Consider the following 24587-nt stretch of genomic DNA (forward strand, 5'->3'; position numbering starts at 1 on the left):
AACCACCACATTGTTTTTTTTTTTTTTGTATGTCCTGCTGTCTCGAGTATTTGAAAACATTGTCAAACATTGTCAGAAGTTTTGTTCAGTTACAAAATATATTCCATAGTCAAATTTTCTATCTTACATTCTAACTATGTCAAGCTGGCAGTTTCCATTTTGCAACAGGTTCCGAATTAATAAACAATTATAGGTCAAACTGCCCTATGAATCAGGAATTTCGGGAATTGTTTTGACGTTATGATAAGAAAGGAAAAAAAACATTGTTTCCCCGCCCTCTGAAAACTGCTTGTTCAGATCCTGGTAATATTTTTACTTACTGTTGTAAGATTTTAAATGAGTCAGTTCAGTGCCTGCGTGATCAATAAACTGGGTGGATGCTTCACAAATTGCAGTTAAAATGGTATGTCATTTTCAACCTTTTTCCATGTTTTACTATGTTTTGATTAGGCAGATGTTTTTTTAATTTTTTATTGTTAACAAATGAACAATTCTGTAATTGCTTTGAGTGCTGTTTGCTTTATTTTATTTATGTCTGTTTACCAGTGTCATTGGCTGTTAACATAATACTTGAATTACTAGCATTTGGTGTCAAACCTACTGCATCTATGAATCGATAAAACAATTCACCCTAAATTTAAGTAAGAAACATATTTGTCAAAAAATTTTTGAAACCTCAACAGCAGCCCAGCAGAATTTTTATTCAAATTTTCTCCAAAATAAATGGGGAAATCTGATAAGTTCTTAAGTTACAACTCCTCTTCAATGCATATTTTTAATTCTCATTTTTAATGTTATGTTGCTCAGTAAAAGTCCCTGAAGCAGAATCAGAACCCAGCAAGCTAATTTAAACTGGGAATCAATAAAAGATGAGTGATTACTGGTGCAACACTGAGCCTGGCAGGCAGAAGAGAAAGATGTTGGTGGCTGCAGGAGGCATCTGTGTATTTTCAGGTCAGCTCTGTGCTCACCAACAAGCTTTTCTCTTCCATCCCCCATACCAGCAGCTCAGACTTCACTGCAGTGTCACTCCGGCTTACACAGGCACTCAACAAAAACCTCCAGTTCACATATCACGTCAAGACGTCACTGTCTTGACTTCTGTTGGCTTCTGGAATAAGGGTAAAGCTGCAAGGCTCCTTCTAGCCAGTTGCAGCTGCTGCCCTGTACTTGTAGGGAAGCTGGAGCCTGGTGTGTATAACTTTGCCCAGGAAATCCAGAGCTGTCTATAAGGCCCTTTGCAGATTTACCCCCATTCCACAAGCTGGCAGGAGTGGAGGACAGTGCCCTCTTCTTGGGCTATGACTTCCTGCCTGCTCAGATAACCAGAGTCTAGCTATCAGAGGCAGCAGGAGAAAGCCCACAGCCTAGCACAAGTTCTCTCAACCACAAGTCCTTAATGACCTCATTCTCATACAGTCCCCATGAACAGTGCTTATTTTGGGATATGCATCAAAATACACTGATCAGCACTGCAGCCATTGGTTGGAAGCGCAGATTGAAAGATGGTTTTCTTGCATGCCCATTCGACGGAAGCTAGTCAGCCGACTTTTATTGAACAGACAGTGGTACAAACGTAGCGAAAGTCAGCCAATTCCTCTTCGCGTTTAGCAAGTGTGATGCCGCGTACACACGTAGCCAACTATCCGGCGGACTTAGTCTGCCGGACTTCCCGCCGGACTGTCCGCCGGACTTTCCGAACGGGCTACTTGCCCACACATGGCACTTTTTCAGCGGACTAATACAGCGTACTAAGTCCGCCGGACTATCCGCCATACCTTTGAAATGAACGGACTCGCCCACACACGCGGAGGAAAGTCCGCTCATTTTGAGAGCGTCTCCAGGTAGCCGGGGCCAGCGAAGGAGGCGTCGCTGGCCCCATCACCTGGTATGGACTTAAAGGGACCAAAAATTGGCGTGGTGGGTCCCCCCTAGGTCCACATTAGACCCTTATCCGAGCACGCTACCCGGCCGGCCAGGAAAGGGGGTGGGGACGAGCGAGCAGCCCCTCTCCTGAGCCATACCAGGTCGCGTGCCCTCAACATGGGGGGGTGCCTTGCGGAAGGGGGGGGCGCGCGGCCAAATCACCTTGTCCCCATGTTGATGAGGACAAGGGCCTCTTCCCGACAACCCTGGCCGTTGGTTGTCGGGGTCTGCGGGCAGGGGGCTCATCGGAATCCGGGAGCACCCTTTAATAAGGGGGCCCTCGGATACCGCCCCCCCACCCTATGTGAATGAGTATGGGGTACAATGTACCCCTACCCATTCACCTGTGAAAAAAAGTTTAAAAAAAACACAACACACAAGGGTTAAAATAGTTTATTGCACAGCTCCGGGGGTCTTCTGTCCATCTTTGGGGGTCTTCTCGCCGGACTCCTCTGCTATCTTCTGCTAGCTCTTTTGCTAGCGGAGGAGCCCGGCTTTCTTCTTCGCCGCCGCCCTCTTCTTCCGACTTCGGGGGTCTTGTCTCCCTCTCCGGGGGTCTTCTTGTCGGGCCACCGCGCCTTCTTCTAGCTCTTTTACAGGCGGTCTTCTGTCGCCGCCTTCTGTTCTTCTCTTCTTCTCTTCAGATGTTGCCTCGTCGCTCTCTCCACTCACAATGACGGGGACGCGGCGCGCAGCGACTTATATAGGGACATCGCCGGATGATGTCCCTGTCCATTACGATGTCACAGTCCCAGAGGATGCTGGGACTGTGACATCATAATGGGCGGGGACATCGCCCGGTGATGTCCCTATATAAGTCGCCGCGCGCCGCGTCCCTGCCATTGTGAGCGGAGGCAGCGACGAGGCAACATCTGAAGAGAAGAAGAATGGTTTGGTAGAAATAGAATGTGGATAAGGAGACCAAGATGGCATTTTGGTGCCAAGCTAGTAAGTGAGAGGCAGTATATGTTTGATCTGGTGATGCTGTTGGCAATATGTGGTAATGATGCATATGGTCTTATGTCCAGGATACCTCCCATTTACTTTGCATTCTTCAGGGCCTCCACGTCAATGGCAACACTATTCTGGTCGCCATCAACGTGGAGGCTTTATATAGTTCTATCCCTCACCAACTAGGCCTGACTACTATTCATCACATCTTATCAACCAGTCAGCTGTATTCTTCATTATTCATGCTCTTGAATTTATACTTACCCTTCATTTTTTCTCCTTCAGTGGTTCCCACTACCTCCAGGTACAGGGCGTTGCCATGGGCACTTGTTATGCCCTAACATACGCCAATCTGTACCTGGGCGGCAGATTGCTTTTGTCGCCATGTAGCGACTTGGTGTCGCTACATTGATGACATTTTGTTGCTTTGGACTGGCCCTGTAGATCTATTACATCAATTTTTACAATTTTTGAACTCCAACAATGCACTAAACCTACGTTTTACCATGTCTTACAATTTGTCTACTATATCCTTTTTGGATTTAACCATCATTAAGGATAATAAAGGTTGTCTTCAAAGTAAACTATTCAGAAAGCTGACTGTTGGCAACACTATTTTGTCAGCAACCCGCTTTCACCCCAACCCGCTACTCCAGTCCATCCCATTTGCTCAATATCTGAGAGCTCGACGGAGCTGTTCCACTGATGCTTTTTTTGATCAGGAAGCTGCTCTATTAAGAGACAGACTCCAAGCTCTGGGCTATTCCAAAAAAACATAAAAAATCGCATACAAAAAAGCAAAGGCTAGATCTAGACGTGACCTCCTTGCCAAAACACGGGTCACACAACACTCTCCCCTACACATCATTACCACATATTGCCAACAGCATCACCAGATCAAACATATACTGTCTAAATACTGGCAGATACTCACCACAGACCATTCCCTTGCACCTTTTGTACCTGCACAGCCACTTCTCACGTACAGGAGAGTTCCATCTATACGCAACAAACTTGTTAACAGTGAATACTCTACAAATACTTTTAACACCCCTAAATTTCGAGGCACCTTCCAGTGCAGGAATTGTGGATATTGTAAATATATGGATACTGCCAAAAAAGTAGTTTTGCCCAATGGGCATCCTTTTCATCCACATCGTTATGTCAATTGTCGCATGATTAGACCTAAGGGTTCAATGGCTACCTGACATCAAGAAGGTGTGCCGAGAGCTATCGTGCAAATCCGAAGATTGCAAGACATCCGAAAGATCCGACAGATCGGGATAATCTCCGGGATCTGGATATCTGGACGTCTATGTGACCTGTGATCGAATTCGCACAGTTTGACCTTCCCTAACAGGGGGGTCACTGGGGATCTGATAAGCCTCCATCTAATAGCAGTGTTTAGAGGTGACAGGTCCACCTGGTCAAATATAATTTGATTGAATAATTCCAGTTATTTCCACAGTTATTTTTATATACACACTGGACATTATATACATATTTCTTTTTTGTGTATTAATTTATGTATGGACATTTTATTATTTTTTATGGACACTTGAGTTTATTTTTTATTTTTTATTTTTCAATAGCATTTGAGTATTTGGCTTCACAGTTTCTTCTACATATATATTTTTTGCAACTTTTCTTTGGTCACTTTCATAATTATTGGCCAAGCGCTGCACTTTTTTCTCATATATTTTTTGTGCCTAGTATCTTGGTTATGGTGTTCAGCTGCTGATTTCTTTATTGTTTTTTACTAAGCGCAGATTTTTTCAATTTTTTCGCTTTTATTATGTTATACTGCCTCTCACTTACTAGCTTGGCACCAAAATGCCATCTTGGTCTCCTTATCCACATTCTATTTCTACCAGACCATTAATCGCTGACTTTTCATATTTATTTTAACACTATGTTATATAATGCAGCCAACACATCGGTTAATTTTCCACCACTTATTTGTTCTCATTATACTTTCATGCTATACATTCATGTATATGTTACATCCTTGTTAATTTTTTTAATGTACTGTTATATACTTGAGCTATAATTATTGTTCATATTGCTTTATATTGTGTGTTGCTACTTATCTACAATAATGTTTCATGTACCATGTCACCACCATTATCGTCAATGTCTGTCTGCTTTTTCATAGATGTATTGCACTCATGGCAAGTCTGCACCGCCCTTTGTTCACCACCAGGGTTTTTTTAGGGACTTTTCCTACATCTCTTCTCCTTACATCCACATTGTACCACCGTCCAGTCTCTGTTTGTGCCTGCCCGGGCGCGGGAGACTCCACAGGCCCTTTGCGATTGTCGCTCGTGGACTGTGGTTCGTTTGCCCGACTAGCGCAGGCTTCCCCTGCGTTCTTCCTGTTTGCGCTCCATCCTGGAGCGCAGGCAGATGGGCGTCCCACACATCAGTCACGTCAGACAGGCACACAGAGGAAAGTTTGTTGGCTAACATGGAGTGTAATGCAAATAGCTTGCATCATAAATGTTTTGGGGATATTCACCTTTTAATAGAGGAAAGATTTTTCACCTCAAAATTTCCTAATTTTTATTGAATTTTATTGAAGCATGTTTTTAATATAAATGATTGTATATGACCTGTCCTAAATTATAGTTTCATTTTTTTAGTGCTTCATTAAAGAAGTACTGTTGTGCAAGTTTGTAAAGCTAGTGTATAATTTATGTGCAATAAATTAACCCAAATATTTATTCTGTGCATCTATTTTAGGTAGAAAGCATGCTGCCGAGAGTCCTCTTTCTATGTGGATTGCTTGTCGCCTTTTCACAGTTTGCATTGGGTTGTCCATCTAAGTGTAACTGCTTTAATGAAGTTAAAGTTTTCTGCTCTGGTGATGCAATTATGCAGATCCCTATCGATATTCCCACCAATGTCACTGAACTTGTGTTTTTGGAAACATCCGTAGATACATTGACAAGTGCAGGCTTTGCAAGATATAGAAGTTTAAGAAAGATCATTTTTATCAGCAACTTTATTAATAATATTAACCCAAATGCATTTAAGGGGTTGCTTAAGTTAACCAACTTAGAAATTTCAGCTAATCCTCTCTCAGAACTAAAACCTGGGATGCTAAATGAACTCAAAGAACTTCGAAAACTTACCATCACACACAATGCTATCCAAACTGTCCCTTGTGGATTCTTTGAAAAGACCAGACAACTGGAAATACTTGCATTACAAGGTAACAATATAACACAGCTTTGTTCTTTACTGTTCAATCAGCTGGTGAACCTACAAGAACTTAATCTTGGTTCTAATGAAATTGGAAAATTGTCTACTGATCTTTTTAAGCCCCTTGTAAACTTGCGTATTCTCCATCTGAACAACAACCGCATAACTGAAATCAGTTACGGTACCTTTGATATGTTGACAAAACTTACTGAGATAACGTTAAATGGAAATCATTTAAACACGATTTACCATTCTGTTTTTGTAAAATTGACATCCTTAAAGAAGTTAACCCTTAGTTCCAACTCAATAAAACATCTCAATTTTAATCCATTTTCCACATTGCACAACCTAACATGGTTAACTGTTGAGAGAAACCACATTGAAGTTCTCTCTCCCGGAGTTTTTGATGTTTTGGAAAACCTAATACATCTATCACTAGGTGGGAACCAACTGAAGGCCATTCCTGGACGTATTTTTTCAAGCCTAAACAAACTGCAAACTTTAGTTCTGTCTAAAAATCGAATTGAAAAGTTACAGAACACAGCTTTTTTTGGTCTTGAGTATCTCACCCACCTTTATCTTGACCACAACCATCTACGCATTATTGAGAAAAACACATTCAAAAATTTAACTAGTCTAGCTGTCATCAGTCTACAGAACAACAGACTGACCATGCTTCAAGGAGATATATTTGATGGATTATACAACTTAATATCTCTGAACCTTCAAAACAATCTCTGGTGGTGTAACTGTTTACTGACTAATTTTAGAAACTGGATAATTGAAAATCAGGATTTAATTCAACTTTCAGATATGGTTTGCGAGGGGCCACCACATCTCCAGGGAAAACTAGTGAAGCTTGTGAAAATAAGAGAACTTAATTGTACTTTATCTAGAAATGTTCCCCAGAACCTATCTTTTAAGAGTATAGAGACAGTAGGCACAAAGGTCTCTGTTGCTGAGGAACCTGTCATAGACTGCAAAGGTCGTTACTCATATGATGGTAGTATAAATATTTTTTGTGAAGTATTGACATGTAAAGATATTAATGTTAAAGTGTCTATATGGAATATGACCACACCAATCAAACACAGTCATTTCAACACAAAGGGAGAAGATTTCTGTCCTGCCAACTTAACCTTCACCATTACTACTGTATAATATTTAAGGTCTGCCAGGTTCCAGACCCTAAAATCATATTTATGTATAAACTTCTATGTGTCTATAAATAAAGAATTTTAAAAAATTATATTAGGCCCCTTATACATGGGACGGGCTCCATTGCAATCCATCTGCTCAGCGGGGAATCTGTCCACTGATCTCTGCTGAGCAGGTGGATGGCTGGTCTGTGTCCATTCTGCTTATGCAGAGCAGACACAACCTACTCTCCTCTGTAGGTGGTTAGATGTAAACAGACCACCTGCATGTTTACACCCAACTGCCAATCCAATCCTCTCAGCCAGACAGATGGGGAACAGATCTCCATCTGCCTGTTTTTAGCGAATAGGAGCGGGTGTCAACGGACACATGTCTGTTGACATCCGTCACGTCATAGAGGAGACTGAAGGGGCTGATCGGGTCCGCCTGAAAAAATGACAGGAGGACCGATCGGTCCACCTGTGTGAAAGGTCCCTTAAATCCAAAGCAAACATTTATTATATTGCAGCTTACCAATTCTTTGACGTGATGGCTACATTTGTTTCTGTTTTTAGGCTTTCTTTTCTGTATCTGGCCAGTAAATCTGTTGATTTTCAACAGAACAAGCTCTTCTGCAGATATAGAGGTTAGAGGGTTGAGACACGCCATTTACCACTGACAGGTACTTACAATGATCAGCTTTTATTTAGTCATGTAAAACCTTTATCCCAAAAGGAAAAAAAATGTTTGTTGTAACAGCTTAGCGTTAGCTGGAGTTCACTTAAAATTTGTTAGTTCATCTAAATCTGCCAGAGCATCTAAAACTCCCCACCCCAGATTAACAAAGCTGCTGTCCAAATGTGCCCCCTTCGCTCCTTCATATAGAGTGGGGGCACTCTAATACAGAAGGTGCGGTACTGGCCAGATCACCAGGAGAAAACAAAGGCGGAAAAAACCTAATAAAAAAGAAAACGAATGCAGCCACCACATCTAATGACTGGTAAGCTGCAATATATTACATTTTTGGTTTTGGGTTTAGAACTGCTTTAAAGGCAAAGCTACAACCCGGAAGTTAGGGAGCAAATTCATTTTCCTAAGTCAATGGACTGTTTTTTTTGTAAATTTGTGAAATATTAAAGTGTATGCAAAGCCATTTTCGTTTTAGATAGGATACAATAGTGTTAAAATCACATTGTTTTTATTGTTTTTGTCCCTCCACCCAAGAAATTTGCCTGCTATATCTATCCTGGTGATCATTGTCTTCAGTATAAAAGTAGGAAATCCACACAGGAACAGGCAATGGATAGAAATCTTTCAATGAGATGACTGTGTGAGAGGGGATTTCTACTTGCATTGGAGAGTTTTCCTTTTAGTTCCTGTTGCATCTCTGGAACTAAAAATTGCAGGGAAAATACTGTGATGGGACACACACAACAAAAACACAAACCTGATGGGGTCTTTAAACATTTCTTACACTTTCCAAAAGACACGCACAAAAAAAGTCTTGGCTCTCCATACATTTTATTATTGTATTTGACTCAAATTACCCTAGGTTCAAATATGTTAGTACTGACCTTCTGGATGTCATAGAATTCTATTTTCTTTCTTTTTTTTTTTTTAGATCAGTTTATGCATACCGCAGTTGAAATATACAAACACATGTAGTAATCTCATCAAAAAGACATTAGCTATTTAGCAAGTTTTATAACAGCAACTCACACAGAAGTCTATATACCACGCAAGATGTAATGTTTTCTAATTATTAAATCAATTACTATTGTAGCTATATGAATGGACTGATCAATAAATACTTTTCTACTCCCACACTTCAAGAAGATTCAGCTTCCTTTCTTCCTTCCTTCCTTTGTTAGATTTAATTCATGATTGTGCAAAACTGTCTTGAACTTGAAGTCCTGACTTGGAGTTGTACTATATTATGAATAATAGATTAGGAACTAAGTAACAGTATTATTGAACAAACTAGAAATTATATGAATGGGTTTTCATTTTGCATCACTGTAGATAAATGCATATTTGAGTCAACCTTCCTTGGAAAATAGTGAAAATATTCTACTATGATTTGGATCGTAAGAGGAACCAAAGAGTTGTATAAAAGCTATATTTAATACTGAGCAACAGTGCTGTGACATTGCTTTACTTAGGTTGACATTATACATTTACTTTAAAACATATCAGGTGATTCTTCTGGAGCTAAATATGTACAGGAATAAAGACAAAGGGGATGTGAGCTCTCTAGATCTCTCTATTAAAAAGCTGCTAACATCTCTGTTAAACCACCAATACAAAATTGTAACTCAATATAGTGAAGCACTTTTTCAAATAAAGCTACTGATCTTAATACTACCCCAAAATTACCATACTCTATGCAAACATGATAATAGAGCACACAATTCCAAATACCCAAAAAACAATATATATATATATATATATATATATATATATATATATATATATATATATATATATATATACACACACACATAGCGGGTAAAATAAGTATTGAACACGTCACCAAGTAAAAGTACACTCTACTACCAAGAGTATTGGGACGTCTGCCATTACACGCACATGAACTTTAATTGCATCCCAGTCTTAGTTCATAAGATTCAATATTGAGTTGGCCCACCCTTTGCAGGTATAACAGCTTCAACTCTTCCGGAAAGGCTGTCCACAAGGTTTAGAAGTGTGTCAATGGGAATGTTTGATCAATCTTCCTGAAGCCCATTTGTGAGGTTAGGCACTGATGTGGACAAGAAGGCCTGTCTTGCAGTCTCCGCTCTAATTCGTCCCAAAGGTGTTCTTTCGGGTTGAGGTCAGGACTCCTTGAGGTCAAGTTCCTCCACCCCAAACTTACTCATCCATTTCTTTATGGACCTTGCTTGTTCATGTTGGTACAAGAAAGGGCCACCCCACAAAGTTGGGAACATGAAATTGTCCAAAATGTCTTCGTTTGTTGACGCCTTAAGATTTCCCACTGACCACTTGGACTTCAGTACCAGTGCCACATGTATATTTGTCAACTCAATAGAACACCTTTGGGATGAATTAGAGTGGAGACTGCGAGCCAGGCCTTTAAGTCCACATCAGAGTCTCAATTCCAAGGTATCACACAAGAAACAGCTCATGATGGGTAAAAGCAAAGAGCTCTCTCAAGACCTTCACAGCCTTATTGTTGCAAAACATACTGATGGCATTGGTTACAGAAGGATTTCTAAACTTCTTAATGTTCCAGTGAGCACTGTTGGAGCCATAATCCGGAAATAGAAAGAACATAATTTTACCATAAACCGGCCACGACCAGGTGGTCTTTGCAAGATTTCTGACAAGAGTGAAAAGCATTATCAGAAGAGTTGTCTAAGAGCCAAGGACCACTTGTGGAGAGCTTCAGAAAGACCTGGAATTAGCTGGTACAATTGTTTCAAAGAAAAAAATAAGTAATGCACTCAACCGCTATGGCATGTGTATGCATGTTCACCATTTTAGTTATTTGAAATTATGTGCACTATTATCATATTTGCATAGAGTATGTTAATTGTTTGCTAGTATTAGATCAGTAAATTTATTTAACCACTTGCCGACCGCCGCACGACGATATACGTCGGCAGAATGGCACGGGCAGGCATATGGGCGTATATATAAGTCCCTGCCTGCCCGCGGGTGGGGGGCCCGATCGGGCCCCCCCCCGGTGCCTGCGGCGGTCGGCATTCCTTCGAGAGCGATCCGGGATGAGGGGGCGGCCATTCATTCATGGCCACCCCCTCGCGATCGCTCTCGGCGAATGGAAATCCTTCGTGACATCACTTCCTCTCCTGTAATGTAAACACAGGAGAGGAAGTGATGTATTCTCTCCTCCGTGTCGGTATTTTTCGTTCCGGCACCGAGGAGAGAGGTTCGGTGAGTTGCACCAACACACCACACATACAGTAGAACATGCCAGGCACACTCACACCCCCCCTTTACCCCCCGATCACCCCCCCAATTACCCCTGCCCCCCCAGTCACAGTGACACCAATTGCTTTTTTTTTTTTTTTTGCATTGGTGTCATTTGTGACTGTAATAACTGTTAGGGCAGTTAGGGTTAGCCCCCTTTAGTTCTAAGGTACCCCCCTAACCCCCCCAATAAAGGTTTAACCCAGTGATCACCCCCCGTCGCCAGTGTCACTAAGGCTGGGTTCACATTGCAGCGGTTTGAGAACGGATGTGATTCGCACCGCACTGCAGTGCAAATCACATCCGATCTCTGTGCGATTCGAGTTCAGCCATACAGATAGTATGGCTGAATTCGTGTCGCACCCGCCGCACCCGCCGCAAACTCGCACGGGACCCTTTTTTTGGTCCGCAGCAGAATCGGATCGCATGGGTGTTCACACCATGCGATCCGAGTTTGCAGATCGCACTGCGATATGCGAACTGATCTGGGGGTGTCATTAACATTTCACTGACACTCCCAGCAGTTCGCATAGGGCAGTGTGAACTGCCGCCGGGAGGCATGCGATGCGGGAACCCGCCGCGGATTCGTGGCGTTCCCGCATCGCTCCAGTGTGAACCCAGCCTAATAAGCGATCATTTTTCTGATCGCTGTATTAGTATCACAGGTGACGCTAGTTAGGCAGGTAGGTATTTAGGTTCGCCGCAACTTTTTATAGCGCCAGGGACCCCCATATACTACCGCATAAAGCCCCCTGATTGCCCCCTAGTTAACCCTTTCACCAGTGATCACCATATAACTGTTACAGGTGACGCTGGTTGGTTAGTTATTTTTTTATAGTTTCAGGGCACCCGCCATTTATTACCTAGTCTCACTAGTGTACCCCTAAATTTAGGGGTGTCTACTTTCCAAAATGGGGTCATTTGGGGGGGTTTGTGCCATCTTGGCATTTTATGGCCTTCAAAACTGTAACGCCCTTAGAAAGCCTGAAGGCGGTGCTTGGTTTTTGGGGCCCCGTACGCGGCTAGGCTCCCAAAAAGTCCCACATATGTGGTATCCCCGTACTCAGGAGAAGCAGCAGAATTTATTTTGGGGTGTCATTTCACATATGCCCATGGCATGCGTGAGCAATATATCATTTAGTGACAACTTTGTGAAAAAAAAAAAAAAAGTTTGTAATTTTCCCGCAACTTGTGGCAAAATATAAAATATTCCATGGACTCAGCATGCCTCTCAGCAAATAGCTTGGGGTGTCTACTTTCTAAAATGGGGTCATTTGTGGGGGTTTTGTGCCATCTTGGCATTTTATGGCCTTCAAAACTGTAATAGGTAGTGAGGAGTGAAGTCAAATATTTACGCCCTTAGAAAACCTGAAGGCGGTTCTTGGCTTTCGGGGCCCCGTACGCGGCTAGGCTCCCAAAAAATCCCACACATGTGGTATCTCCGTACTCAGGAGAAGCAGCAGAATTTATTTTGGGGTGTCATTTCACATATGCCCATGGCATGTGTGAGCAATATATCATTTAGTGACAACTTTGTGAAAAAAAAAAAAAAAATTTAAGTTTGTAATTTTCCGGCAACTTGTGGCAAAATATAAAATATTCCATGGACTCAACATGCCTCTCAGCAAATAGCTTGGGGTGTCTACTTTCTAAAATGGGGTCATTTGTGGGGGTTTTGTGCCATCTTGGCATTTTATGGCCTTCAAAACTGTAATAGGTAGTGAGGAGTGAAGTCAAATATTTACGCCCTTAGAAAACCTGAAGGCGGTTCTTGGCTTTCGGGGCCCCGTACACGGCTAGGCTCCCAAAAAATCCCACACGTGTGGTATCCCCGTACTCAGGAGAAGCAGCAGAATTTATTTTGGGGTGTCATTTCACATATGCCCATAGCATGTGTGAGCAATATATCATTTAGTGACAACTTTGTGTAAAAAAAAAAAAAAATTATTTTTTTGTCATTATTCAATCGCTTGAGGCAAAAAAATAAAATATTCGATGGGCTCAACATGCCACTTATCAATTTCCGTAGGGGGTCTACTTTCCAAAATGGGGTCATTTGGGGGGGTTTTGTACTGCCCTGCCATTTTAGCACCTCAAGAACTGAGATAGGCAGTCGTAAACTAAAAGCTGCGTAAATTCCAGAAAACGTACCTTAGTTTGTAGATGTGACAACTTTTGCGCAAACCAATAAATATACAGTTATTGACTTTTTTTTTACCAAAGACATGTGGCTGAATACATTTTGGCCTAAATGTATGACTAAAATTGAATTTATTGGATTTTTCTAATAACAAAAATTTGAAAATATCATTTTTTTTCAAAATTTGCGGTCTTTTTCCATTTATATCGCAAAAAATAAAAATCGCAGAGGCAATCAAATACCATCAAAAGAAAGCTCTATTTGTGGGAAGAAAAGGACGCAAATTTTGTTTGGGTACAACATTGCATGACCGCGCAATTACCAGTTAAAGCAGCGCAGTGCCAAATTGTAAAAAGACCTCTGGTCATTTACCAGCAAAATGGTCCGGTCTGAAAGTGGTTAAAAAAAGAAATTCACTATATTGACTTATTACATTAGGAGCGTGAATAAGGTTCAGGAGAGCAGTATTTTCAATATAAAGCCAAGACGGATTACATGCTTCTTGCTCTTCCACTGAGTATCAAGAAAACTGCCCAATCTCACTGGCTTGCAGCAGGCATATTGCTTATTCTATGGCAAGTCACCTGAATGAGTGAGAAAAGCATAAATAAGAAAGTATACTGATAGGAAGGAGAGAGACATTATGGGAGATGCTGCAAGAAGAGGAGAAAAGTAATAGAAGAGTGATGCTGTAGGTAGAGGACATGAGTAGTACAGGTGGAGGCTATTGATGGATCACTAGGGAAGTAGTCCAGAAGGGCACAGGAGATGGGTAAGAGGACCAGTACTGGTAAGTATTGGAGACAGAAGAGAGGGGCAGTACAGAAGGGAGCTAGAGATGAAAGAGCGGAGCTGCATGCAAGTGCCCTGGAGGTGGTTGGAAAAAACAGAACAGTGGGGAATGATAACAGGAGTAGAGTTCTCTCCCCGGGTGCTTTGTTCTACCCAATGAAATCACCAGGACTTGACTGTCAGAGTCCTAAAATCAGTTGTCACAAAATAATTAATGCCTTCTATAAAAAAAGACCCTTCATGTCACTGGATTCAGCCATTAATGAAGCCCCAAACTGTAAATCAAAAGAGCTCCAGTCATAGGAGGGTGCAGTGCTGTGATAAAATGATAGATGGCACCACCAAAGCTTGAAGTGGTTCCAAAGGCATAAGGTTTTTTAACCTTAAGGCATTCTATGCAATAAGGTAAAAAACCCTCTAGTATCAGCTTCCCCTGCACCCCTCCCCCCAAATACCTACCTGGCTCCTCTTTCGATCCAGCACTGTGCCAGGGAGCAGCAGCACCGCTCTCTCTCCTCATACAGGCACATTGGTTCCTGCTGCTGTCAATCAAATCCTGTGAGGAGGGAGCATGACCATGCCTATGGACACACACCGCCTGGCTTGGGCACAAGCCCACATGCCTGCCCCCCATAACAGGAGCTTGCTATGGGGGAAAACACAGAAGAGGAGGAGCCGATTCTGCCGTTGAGGGAACACCAGAAGTGATGCTCTGTGCAATACCATTGCACAGAATACGGAAGTATAACATGTTTATTGTTTTAATAAAAAAAGCTGAACCTTTACAACCACTTTACAACTTTGGGCAGCACAGTAGTGTAGTGGTTAGCATTTTTGCCTAGCAGCATAAGGGCATGACCTGCCTGGAGTTTACATGTTCTCCCTGTGGATGCATGGGTTTCCTCCGTATACTCTAGTTTCCTGCCACACTCCAATAACATGCTGGAAGGTTAAAGTGGTTGTAAACCCATTACAACCACTTTAACCTACAGGTAAGCCTAGATTAAGGTTTACCTGTAGGTGAAAGAAATATCTCCCAAACCTAAAAGGTTTAGGAGCTATTTGCAGGAATAGCAGCACTGATGTCTACGGTAACGGTGCCGTAGCACATCGGGCGCAAGCGCACTGAGCGTGCCGTTTCTAACGGCGATCATGCCGTTAGTGGCGGCACCAGCGCGCATGCGCGGGAGTGACGTCATCGCGGCTTCGGCCAGTCACAGCACCGGTGCCACGATACCTGGAAGTCACTCCAGGATAGATGTCCAGGATAGATGTCGGAGGAGGCGAGCGAGGGTCGATGCCGGGGCTTCGATCTCAGGTAAGTAATTCAGTAAGTAAGTATGCTATGCATACTAGCTCATTATGCCTTTGCCTTGAAGGTTGTTTTTTTTTTTTAAGAGTATTTACTTCCCCTTTAACTGGCTCTTATCTAAATTGGCCCTTGTATGCATCAATGTGAGTTAGGGACCTTAGATTGTAAGCTGTTTGAGGGCAGGGACTGATGTGAATGTTCAATATTTACACTGAGCAAAATTATAAATGCAACACTTTTGTGTTTGCCCCTATTTATAATGAGCTGAACTCAAAGATGTGCAACTTTTTCTATATACACAAAAGGCCTATTTCTCTCAAATATTGTTCACAAATCTGTCCAAATCTGTGTTAGTGAGCACTTCTCCTTTGCCGAGATAATCCATCCACCTCACAGGTGTGGCATATCAAGATGCTGATTAGGTTGGCCACAATAAAAGGCCACTCTAAAATGTGCAGTTTTATCACAAGTTTTGAGGTAGTGTGCAATTGGAATGCTGACTGCAGGAATGTCCACAAGAGCTGTTGCCCTTGGATCCAAAGGCGTTTCAGAGAATTTGGCAGTACATCCAACCAGCCTCACAACAGCAGACCACGTGTAACCATAACAGCCCAGGACCTCCACATCCAGCATCTTCACCTCCAAGATCGTCTGAGACCAGCCACCCGGACAGCTACTGCAACAATCGGTTTGTATAACCAAAGAATTTCTGCACAAACTGTCAGAAACCATCTCAGGGAAGTTCATCTGCATGCTTGTTGTCCTCATCGGGGTGTCGATCTGACTGCAGCTCGTTGTCATAACCGACTTGAGTGGGCAAATGCTCACATTCTATGGTGTCTGGCACTTTGGAGAGGTTTTCTCTTCATGGATGAATCCGGTTTTCACTGAACAGGGCAGATGGCAGACAAGGTGTATGGTGTTGTGTGGGTGAGCGGTTAGCTGATGTCAAGGTTGTGGATTGGGTGGCCCATGTTGGTAGTGGGGTTATGGTATGGGCAGGTGTATGCTATGGACAACGAACACAGGTGCATTTTATTGATGACATTTTGAATGCACAGAGATACCGTGACGAGATCCTGAGGCCCATTGTTGTGCCATTCATCCAAGACCATCACCTCATGTTGCAGCATGATAATGCACAGCCCCATGTTGCAAGGATCTGTACATAATTTCTGGAAACTGAAAACATCCCAGTTCTTGCATGGCTAGCATACTCACCGGACATGTCACCCATTGAGCATGTTTTGGATGCTCCGGATCGACGTATACAACATCATGTTCCAGTTCCTGGCAATATCCAGCAACTTCACACAGCCATTGAAGAGGAATGGACCAACATTCCACAGGCTACAATCAACAACCTGATCAACTCTATGCGAAGGAGATGTGCCGCACTGTGTGAGGCAAATGCTGGTCACACCAGATATTGATTGGTTTTCGGACCCCCCAATACAGTAAAACTGCACATTTTAATGTGGCCTTTTATTGTTGCCACCCTAAGGCACACCTGTGCAATAATCATGCTGTCTAATCAGCACCTTGATATGCCACACCTGTGAGGTGGATGGATTATCTCAGCAAAGAAGAAGTGCTCACTAATACAGATTTAGACAGATTTGAGAGAAATAGAACTTTGAGTTCAGCTCATGATAAATAGGGGCAAACACAAATAATAAATATATATAAAATAAATATAACAAATATAATTTTGCTCAGTGTATATATACTGTATATGTAAAGTGCTACTTAACCACTTCAGCTCTGGAAGGATTTGCCCCCTTCCTGACAAAGCCATTTTTTGCGATACGGCACTGCGTCGCATTAACTGACAATTGCACGGTCGTGTGGCGTGGTACCCAAACAAAATATATGTCCTTTTTTCCCCACAAACAGAACTTTCACTTGGGGGTATTTGGTCACCTGCAGTTTTTATTTTTTGCACTATAAACAAAAAAAGATCGGCAATTTTGAAAAAAACACAATATTTTGTACTTTTTGCTATAAGAAATATCCTCCAAAAAAAAAAAAGTTTCTTCATCAGTTTAGCCAATATGTATTTCTATTTTTTGAAGAAAAAAAAAAACTAGTAATGGCGGTCTGTGATTTTTATCGGGACTACGAGATTGCGGCTGACAGATCGGACACTTTTGACACTTTTTTGGGACCATTGACATTTATTCAGCGATCAATGCTAAAAATAGTCATGGATTACTGTATAAATGTCACTGGCAGGGAAGGGGTTAACACTAGGGGCAATCAAGGGGTTTACTGTGTTCCCTAGGTGTGTTCTAACTGTAGGGGGGATGGGAATGACTAGGGGAGGAGACCGATCAGTGTTCATACTTAGTTTAAATACACGATCGGTCTCCTCTCCCCTGAGAACCGGGATGTGTGTGTGTTTACACACACACACACATCCCCGTTCTCGGTCTGTAACGAGCAATCGCCGGTGCCCCGCGGAGATCACGCCTGCTATAGCATCTTAAAGAGCGGACGTATACCTACGGCGATTTGCGTAGCCGTGCCAACCTGCCGCAGGTATACGCATAAGCCCAATTTAAATATCACCAGCACACCATATTTGTTGAACAAACAGGCCACTATAATGTCACCAACAGAAGGGAGTGATGTTTCAAGACCACAAAGGGCTTTTTTTCAGGCAGCAGTGACAGTGATATCAAATATAACGAAACCCATTGGGTACAGCACAGTAAAGTAGAATGAATGTGTAGCAATCCTGGAAAAACAGGGAGATACTTTAACATCAGACTGATCAATTAAATGAAGATTTAACATCTAATAACACTGGTCACTTTCCCTTCTGACTACCGTCCATAAGTATTTTTACAGATGAACCAAACTTTCATAAATGATTTAAATAATGTATGCATACAGTTAGTATTACATCAGTCAAGCTAAACCTCTCAAGGCCTGCGGATTTGGTCTAGAGGAAGACAACTATGCAACTGTTGCCAATTTTGCCTTACAGGAAGAAAAAAAATCCTTCATGAACCTTTAAGCTCAGTTGGCTCAATTTCCTGGATCAGATTTTCCTAGAGCATCCAGAGAAGACAGAAGAACTATGAGTAGCTGCAGAAAAACATTATAGGATTAGTTCACCTTTACAATAAACATTCTGTGCATCATATGAGCCCAAGTAGATAAGAAATCAGTGTGCTGTTGAGAAACTGTTCAGCATCTCCTGTCTGTAGGTCAGCTGCACCTTCTGCGATGCCTGGTCCTCAAAGTTGGAGTCAGTGTAATTGCCACGATCCTGAAATAAATTTAGGATTGATGGAACATTGAGGAGGTAAAGCAAATTATGTAATCTAGTCAAATGTTCAAGCCTCGACCACCCTCCTATCTGGGCATACAGTTGGACAGATTAAACTGAGGTACATGTTTTTTGACCACTGGGCAATGAACTACAGTGCCGGGTGCTGTGCACAAAGCTGGAAATACAGTTCTGGAGGAGAAGTGTTTGAAAAGAGGCCTGAAAACACAGTATACCGGAACAGAGGGGTAAGGACATTTTTCAAGTTTTCAAATTCTAATTTGCATCTATTGTAGGTGTAATCACTTCATAGAATAAGATTAGGCCTTGTTTACACTGGCGCCGAGGCCTGCATATTGTAAAAGTTTGTTCTTCAGCAGCATCCCTAGCCAGCAGCCCATTCAAGTCTATTAGGGTATAGCGAACGGACACAGCTGCTTGTTCTACTGTGCCAGATGTGTAGTGCAGAGGGCACATACAGCATAAAGAGGTGTGTGCTTTTGTGGCAGGGAGGCATCTCGGAGTAACAGGTGTTTGCATACAGCTGCCTGCATAAATCAGTGACAGACTGTGGTTGTACATGTGTTGCTGCATATCCGGCCATTTGCGTGAATACTGGGACAGATACGCGGCCCTGGATGCAAACTGTCTATGTCCAGGCACAAGCAAAGCTGCTACGGGTGAGTGATTAGCCATCCATCTACTAGCCACCAATAATGAAGGTGCTAGCACAGCTCTTCTGCAAAGCTACAGAAAAGAAAAGGATCTGGAATCCACTGCACTTCTATAACCTTTATTGCATGTTCCATAAAATCCTCACAGACAGTGTGGGGTACAGCTGAAAGTTAAAGCGTTTCTGTGTAATATATATATATATATATATATATATATATATATATATATAAAATGTGTGTATACACTATATTACCAAAAGTATTGAGACACCTCTCCAAATCGTTGGATTACGATGTTCCAATCACCTCCATGGTCACAGGTGTATAAACGCAAGCACCTAGGCATGCAGACTGCTTCTAAAAACATTTGTGAAAGAATGACTCACTTTCAGGAGCTCAGTGAACTCAAGCGTGGTACCGTGATAGGTTGCCACCTGTGCAATAAATCCATCCGGGAAATTTCCTTGCTACTAAATATTCCATGGTCAATTGTTAGTGGTATTATAACAAAGTGGAAGCAACTGGGAACAACAGCAACTCAGCCATGAAGTGGTAGGCCATGTAAAATGATAGAGCGGGGTCAGTGCATGCTAAAGCGCACAGTGCACAGAAGTCGCCAACTGTCTCAAGAGTCAATAGCTACAGACCTTCAAACTTGGCCTTCGGATTAGCACAACAACAGTGTGTAAAGAGTTTCATGGAATGGGTTTCCATGGCTGAGCAGCTGCATCCAAGCCTTGCATCACCATGTGTAATGCAAAGCGTTGGATGCAGTGGTGTAAAGAATGCCACCACTGGACTCTAGAGCAGTGAAGACGTGTTCTCTGGAGTGACAAATCATGCTTCTCTGTCTGGCAATCCAATGGATGTGTCTGGGTTTGGCAGTTGCCAGAAGAACGGTACTTGCCTGACTGCTTTGTGCCAAGTGTAAAGTTTGGTGAAGGGGGAATTATTGGTGTGGGGTCGTTTTTCACGTTCACATTGAAGAGAACACTTAAGGTGTCAGCATACCAAGACATTTTGGACAATTTCATGCTCCCAATTTTGTGGGAACAGTTTGAGGATGGCCTCTTCCTGTTCCAACATGACTGTGCATCAATGCACAAAGCAAGGTCCATAAAGACATGGATGAGCAAGTTTGAGGTGGAGGAACTTGACTGGCCTGCAAAGAGTCCTGACCTCAACCCGATAGAACACCTTTGGGATGAATTAGAGCTGAGACTGCGAGCGAGGCTTTCTCATGCAACATCAGTGCTTGACCTCACAAATGCGCTTCAGGAAGAATGGTCAAACATTCCCATAGACACCCTCCTAAACCTTGTGGACAGCCTTCCCAGAAGAGTTGAAGCTGCTATAGCTGCAACGGGTGGGCCAACGCAATATTGAACCCTACAGACTAAGACTGGGATGCCTTTAAAGTTCATGTGCGTTTAAAGGCAGGCGTCACAATACTTTTGGCAATATGTATGTATGTATGTATGTATGTATGTATGTATGTATATATGTATATATGTATATATATATATATATATATATATATATATATATATATATATATATATATATATATATATATATATATAGGTATACATACCCTGGGAGAAATTGTGAAATTTTGACATTTATATTGAAAATATGACTAATCATACCAAAATAAATGTCTTTTATTCAAGGATAGTGATCACATGAAGCCATTTATTATCAAATATATATTATTTTTTTGGGCTCCTTTTAAAATCATAATGATAACAGAAATCACCCAAATGTCCCTGATCAAAAGTTTACATACCCTGGAATGTTTAGCCTTGGTACAGACACAGAAGGTGGCACACATAGGTTAAAATGGCTATTCATGTTAATTTGCCACATTTGTGCCTTTTTAAATCGCAATTAGTGTCTGTGTATAAATAGTCAATGAGCTTGTTAGCTCTCACATGGATGCATCCTCTGGGACTGTGACATCATAATTGGCGGGGACATCATCCAGTGATGCCCCTATATAAGTCGCTGCATGCCGCGTGTCCTGTCATAGTGACCGGAGACAGCGCGAGGCAACATCTCCAGAAGAGAAGAACAGAAGACGGCAACAGCGGCGACAGAAGACCGGGCCACCGCTTGTAAAAGAGCTAGAAGAAGGAGCGGTGGCCCAGCAAGAAGAACCGAAGAGGGGGACAAGACCCCCGAAGAGGAGGACAAGACCCCCGAAGTCGGAAGAAGAGGGCAGCGGTGAAGAAGAAAGCCGGGCTCCTCCGCTAATAAAAGAGCTAGCAGAAGATAGTGGAGGAGGCCGGCTGGAAGACCCCCAAAGATGGAAGAAGACCCCCGGAGCTGTGCAATAAACTATTTTAACCCTTGTGTGTTGTGTTTTTTTTTTTTTTCACAGGTGAATGGGTAGGGGTACATTGTACCCCATACTCATTCACATAGGGTGGGGGGCCGGTATCCGGGGGCCCCCTTATTAAAGGGGGTTCACGGATTCCGAAATGCCCCCCGCCCGCAGACCCGACAACCAACGGCCAGGGTTGAGGCCCTTGTCCTCATCAACATGGGGACAAGGTGCTTTGGGGTGGGGGGGGCTTGCGCAGCCCCCCCTTCCCCAAGGCACCCCCCATGTTGAGGGCACGCGGCCTGGTACGGCTCCAGGGAAGGGTGCTCGCTCATCCCCACCCCCTTTCCTGGCTGGCCGGGTAGCGTGCTCGGATAAGGGTCTGATATGGACCTAGGGGGGGACCCCCACGCCGTTTTTTCAGCGTAGGGATTCCCCTTTAAGTCCATGCCAGGTGACGGGGCCAGCAACGCTTCCTTCGCTGGTCCCGGCTACCTGGAGCCGCGCTCAAAATGAGCGGACTTTTCTCCGGGCGGGAAAAGTCTGTTCATTTCAAAAGTACGGCGGACTGGCACACACAAGGCCGTACTGTCTGCCGAAATGCGAGTCCGGCGGACGGATTGATGTGCAAAACTCCAATCTTAGTCCGCTGGACTTTTGGGTAAAAAAAGTCCGCCGGAGCCTACACACGGGCGGATTGTCCAGCTGACTTGAGCCTGCCGGACTTTTCCACCGGATTGTTTGATCGTGTGTATGTGGCATAACAGTGTAAATTTGCTGTCCCCTCAAAATAACTCAACACACAGCCATTAATGTCTAAACCGCTGGCAACAAAAGTGAGTACACCCCTAAGTGAAAATGTCCAGATTGGGCCCAAAGTGTCAATATTCTCTGTGGCCACCATTATTTTCCAGCACTGCCTTAACCCTCCTGAGCATGGAGTTCACCAGAGCTTCACAGGTTGTCACTGGAGTCCTCTTCAACTCCTCCATGAGGATATCATGGCTGGTGGATGTTAGAGAGCTTGCGCTCCTCCATCTTCCATTTGAGCATGCCCCACAGATGCTCAATAGGGTTTAGATCTGGAGACATGCTTGGCCAGTCCATCACCTTTGAAAAGAGAAACGAAGGGGTAAAGGTGCGCTATGGACCCTAGATATATAAGTAAAAATACACTTATAAGTGAACACCCAAAACACAGTGAAGTAAAGAATAATTAAAGTGAGATAAAATGAAATGAAAATGAAATAAAATAAATTAAAAATAAAAATATAAAAAATATAAATGCAAAATACCAAACAGATACCCTAGTGGTGAAAAACAAGGGCTGCCACTACCTTTTTAAATCACCCAAAAGGTGAATAGCGTAATTGTATGTCAAAGGTGGTAGTCACGGCGCACACCTGCTGCTACTTATACTAATTACAAGTATTCGCTAATCAATTTGTTATATGTGTACCCAATTTTGTGTGAATATGTGAAAAAATATGTGAAAAAATATGTGAAAAAATAACACATATAACAAATTGATTAGCGAATACTTGTAATTGGTTATCAGAATATTTTCATATTGTTAGTGACTTTATTGGTTATCAGAATATTTTCATATTTCCACATTTTTCGCGCAAGATCTCATCACGTATATATCTTTATGTCACATTTTTTATTTTTTCACATATTCACACAAAATTGGGTACACATATAACAAATTGATTAGCGAATACTTGTAATTACCGTATATACTCGAGTATAAGCCGAGATTTTCAGCCTCTTTTTTGAGGCTGAAAGTGCCCCCCTCGGCTTATACTCGAGTCATCGCCGTCTGCCTGCTCGATCAGCGTGTCGAGCAGACAGACGGCGGCCATTCTACTATTCAAAAGCCGCGCCTCCGTCTGTGATAGGCGGAACACTCAATTTCCCAGCAGTCAGTGGTCCGCCTATCACGGACATCCGCTCATCCTCATACTACGGACGAGGATGAGAGGATGTCCGTGATAGGCGGAACACAGACTGCTGGGAAATTGAGTGTTCCGCCTATCACAGACGGAGGCGGGGCTTTTTGAACAGTGGAATGGCCACCGAGGCGCCGACGAAGAGCGGCGATCCTGGCATGGCAGGAGGACGGAGGCTCGGGACGGGACGGAACGGAGGCTCGGCTCGGGACGGGACGGAAGCTCGGGACGGGACGGAGGCTCGGGACACAGGTAGGCTGGACACACAAGGCTGCACGGACACACAAGGCTGCACGGACACACAAGGCTGCACGGACACACAAGGCTGCACGGACACACACGGCTGCACGGACACACACGGCTGCACGGACACACACGGCTACACGGACACACACACAGGCATGGATGGACACACACACACAGGCATGGATGGACACACACACACAGGCATGGATGGACACACACACACAGGCATGGATGGACACACACACAGGCATGGATGGACACACACACAGGCATGGATGGACACACACACAGGGATGGATGGACACACACACAGGGATGGATGGACACACACACAGGGATGGACGGACACACACACACAGGGATGGACGGACACACACACAGGGATGGACGGACACACACACACACAGGGATGGACGGACACACACACACAGGGATGGACGGACACACACACAGGGATGGACGGACACACAGGGATGGACGGACACACAGGGATGGACAGGCATGTCTCACCCTCGGCTTATACACGAGTCAATAAGTTTCCCAGTTTTTTGGGGGTAAATTGGGGGCCTCGACTTATATTCGGGTCGGCCTATACTCGAGTATATACGGTAGTATAAGTAGCAGCAGGTGTGCGCCGTGGCTACCACCTTTGACATACAGTCCATCACCTTTACCCTCAGCTTCTTTAGTAAGGCAGTG

At 43.2% G+C, this 24587-nt stretch overlaps 1 protein-coding gene across 1 annotated transcript in view; it reads left to right on the forward strand.

Annotated features, from left to right (window-relative positions):
• Positions 1 to 319: 319 nt before the first annotated feature.
• The window catches only part of LOC143986714 (uncharacterized), a 60258-nt gene continuing 35990 nt past the window's right edge, over positions 320 to 24587 (forward strand). The window contains exons 1-2 of the mRNA XM_077485117.1: positions 320 to 403; positions 5620 to 7239. Of these exons, the coding sequence (XP_077341243.1) occupies positions 401 to 403; positions 5620 to 7239 (1623 nt within the window). The 5' untranslated portion in view covers positions 320 to 400. The remainder of the gene's footprint in view (positions 404 to 5619; positions 7240 to 24587) is intronic.

The sequence above is a fragment of the Lithobates pipiens genome, unplaced genomic scaffold (genome assembly GCF_037356315.1).
Source record: "Lithobates pipiens isolate NorthernLeopardFrog02 unplaced genomic scaffold, aLitPip1_a1.2 Scaffold_18, whole genome shotgun sequence".
Lineage (NCBI taxonomy): Eukaryota > Metazoa > Chordata > Amphibia > Anura > Ranidae > Lithobates > Lithobates pipiens.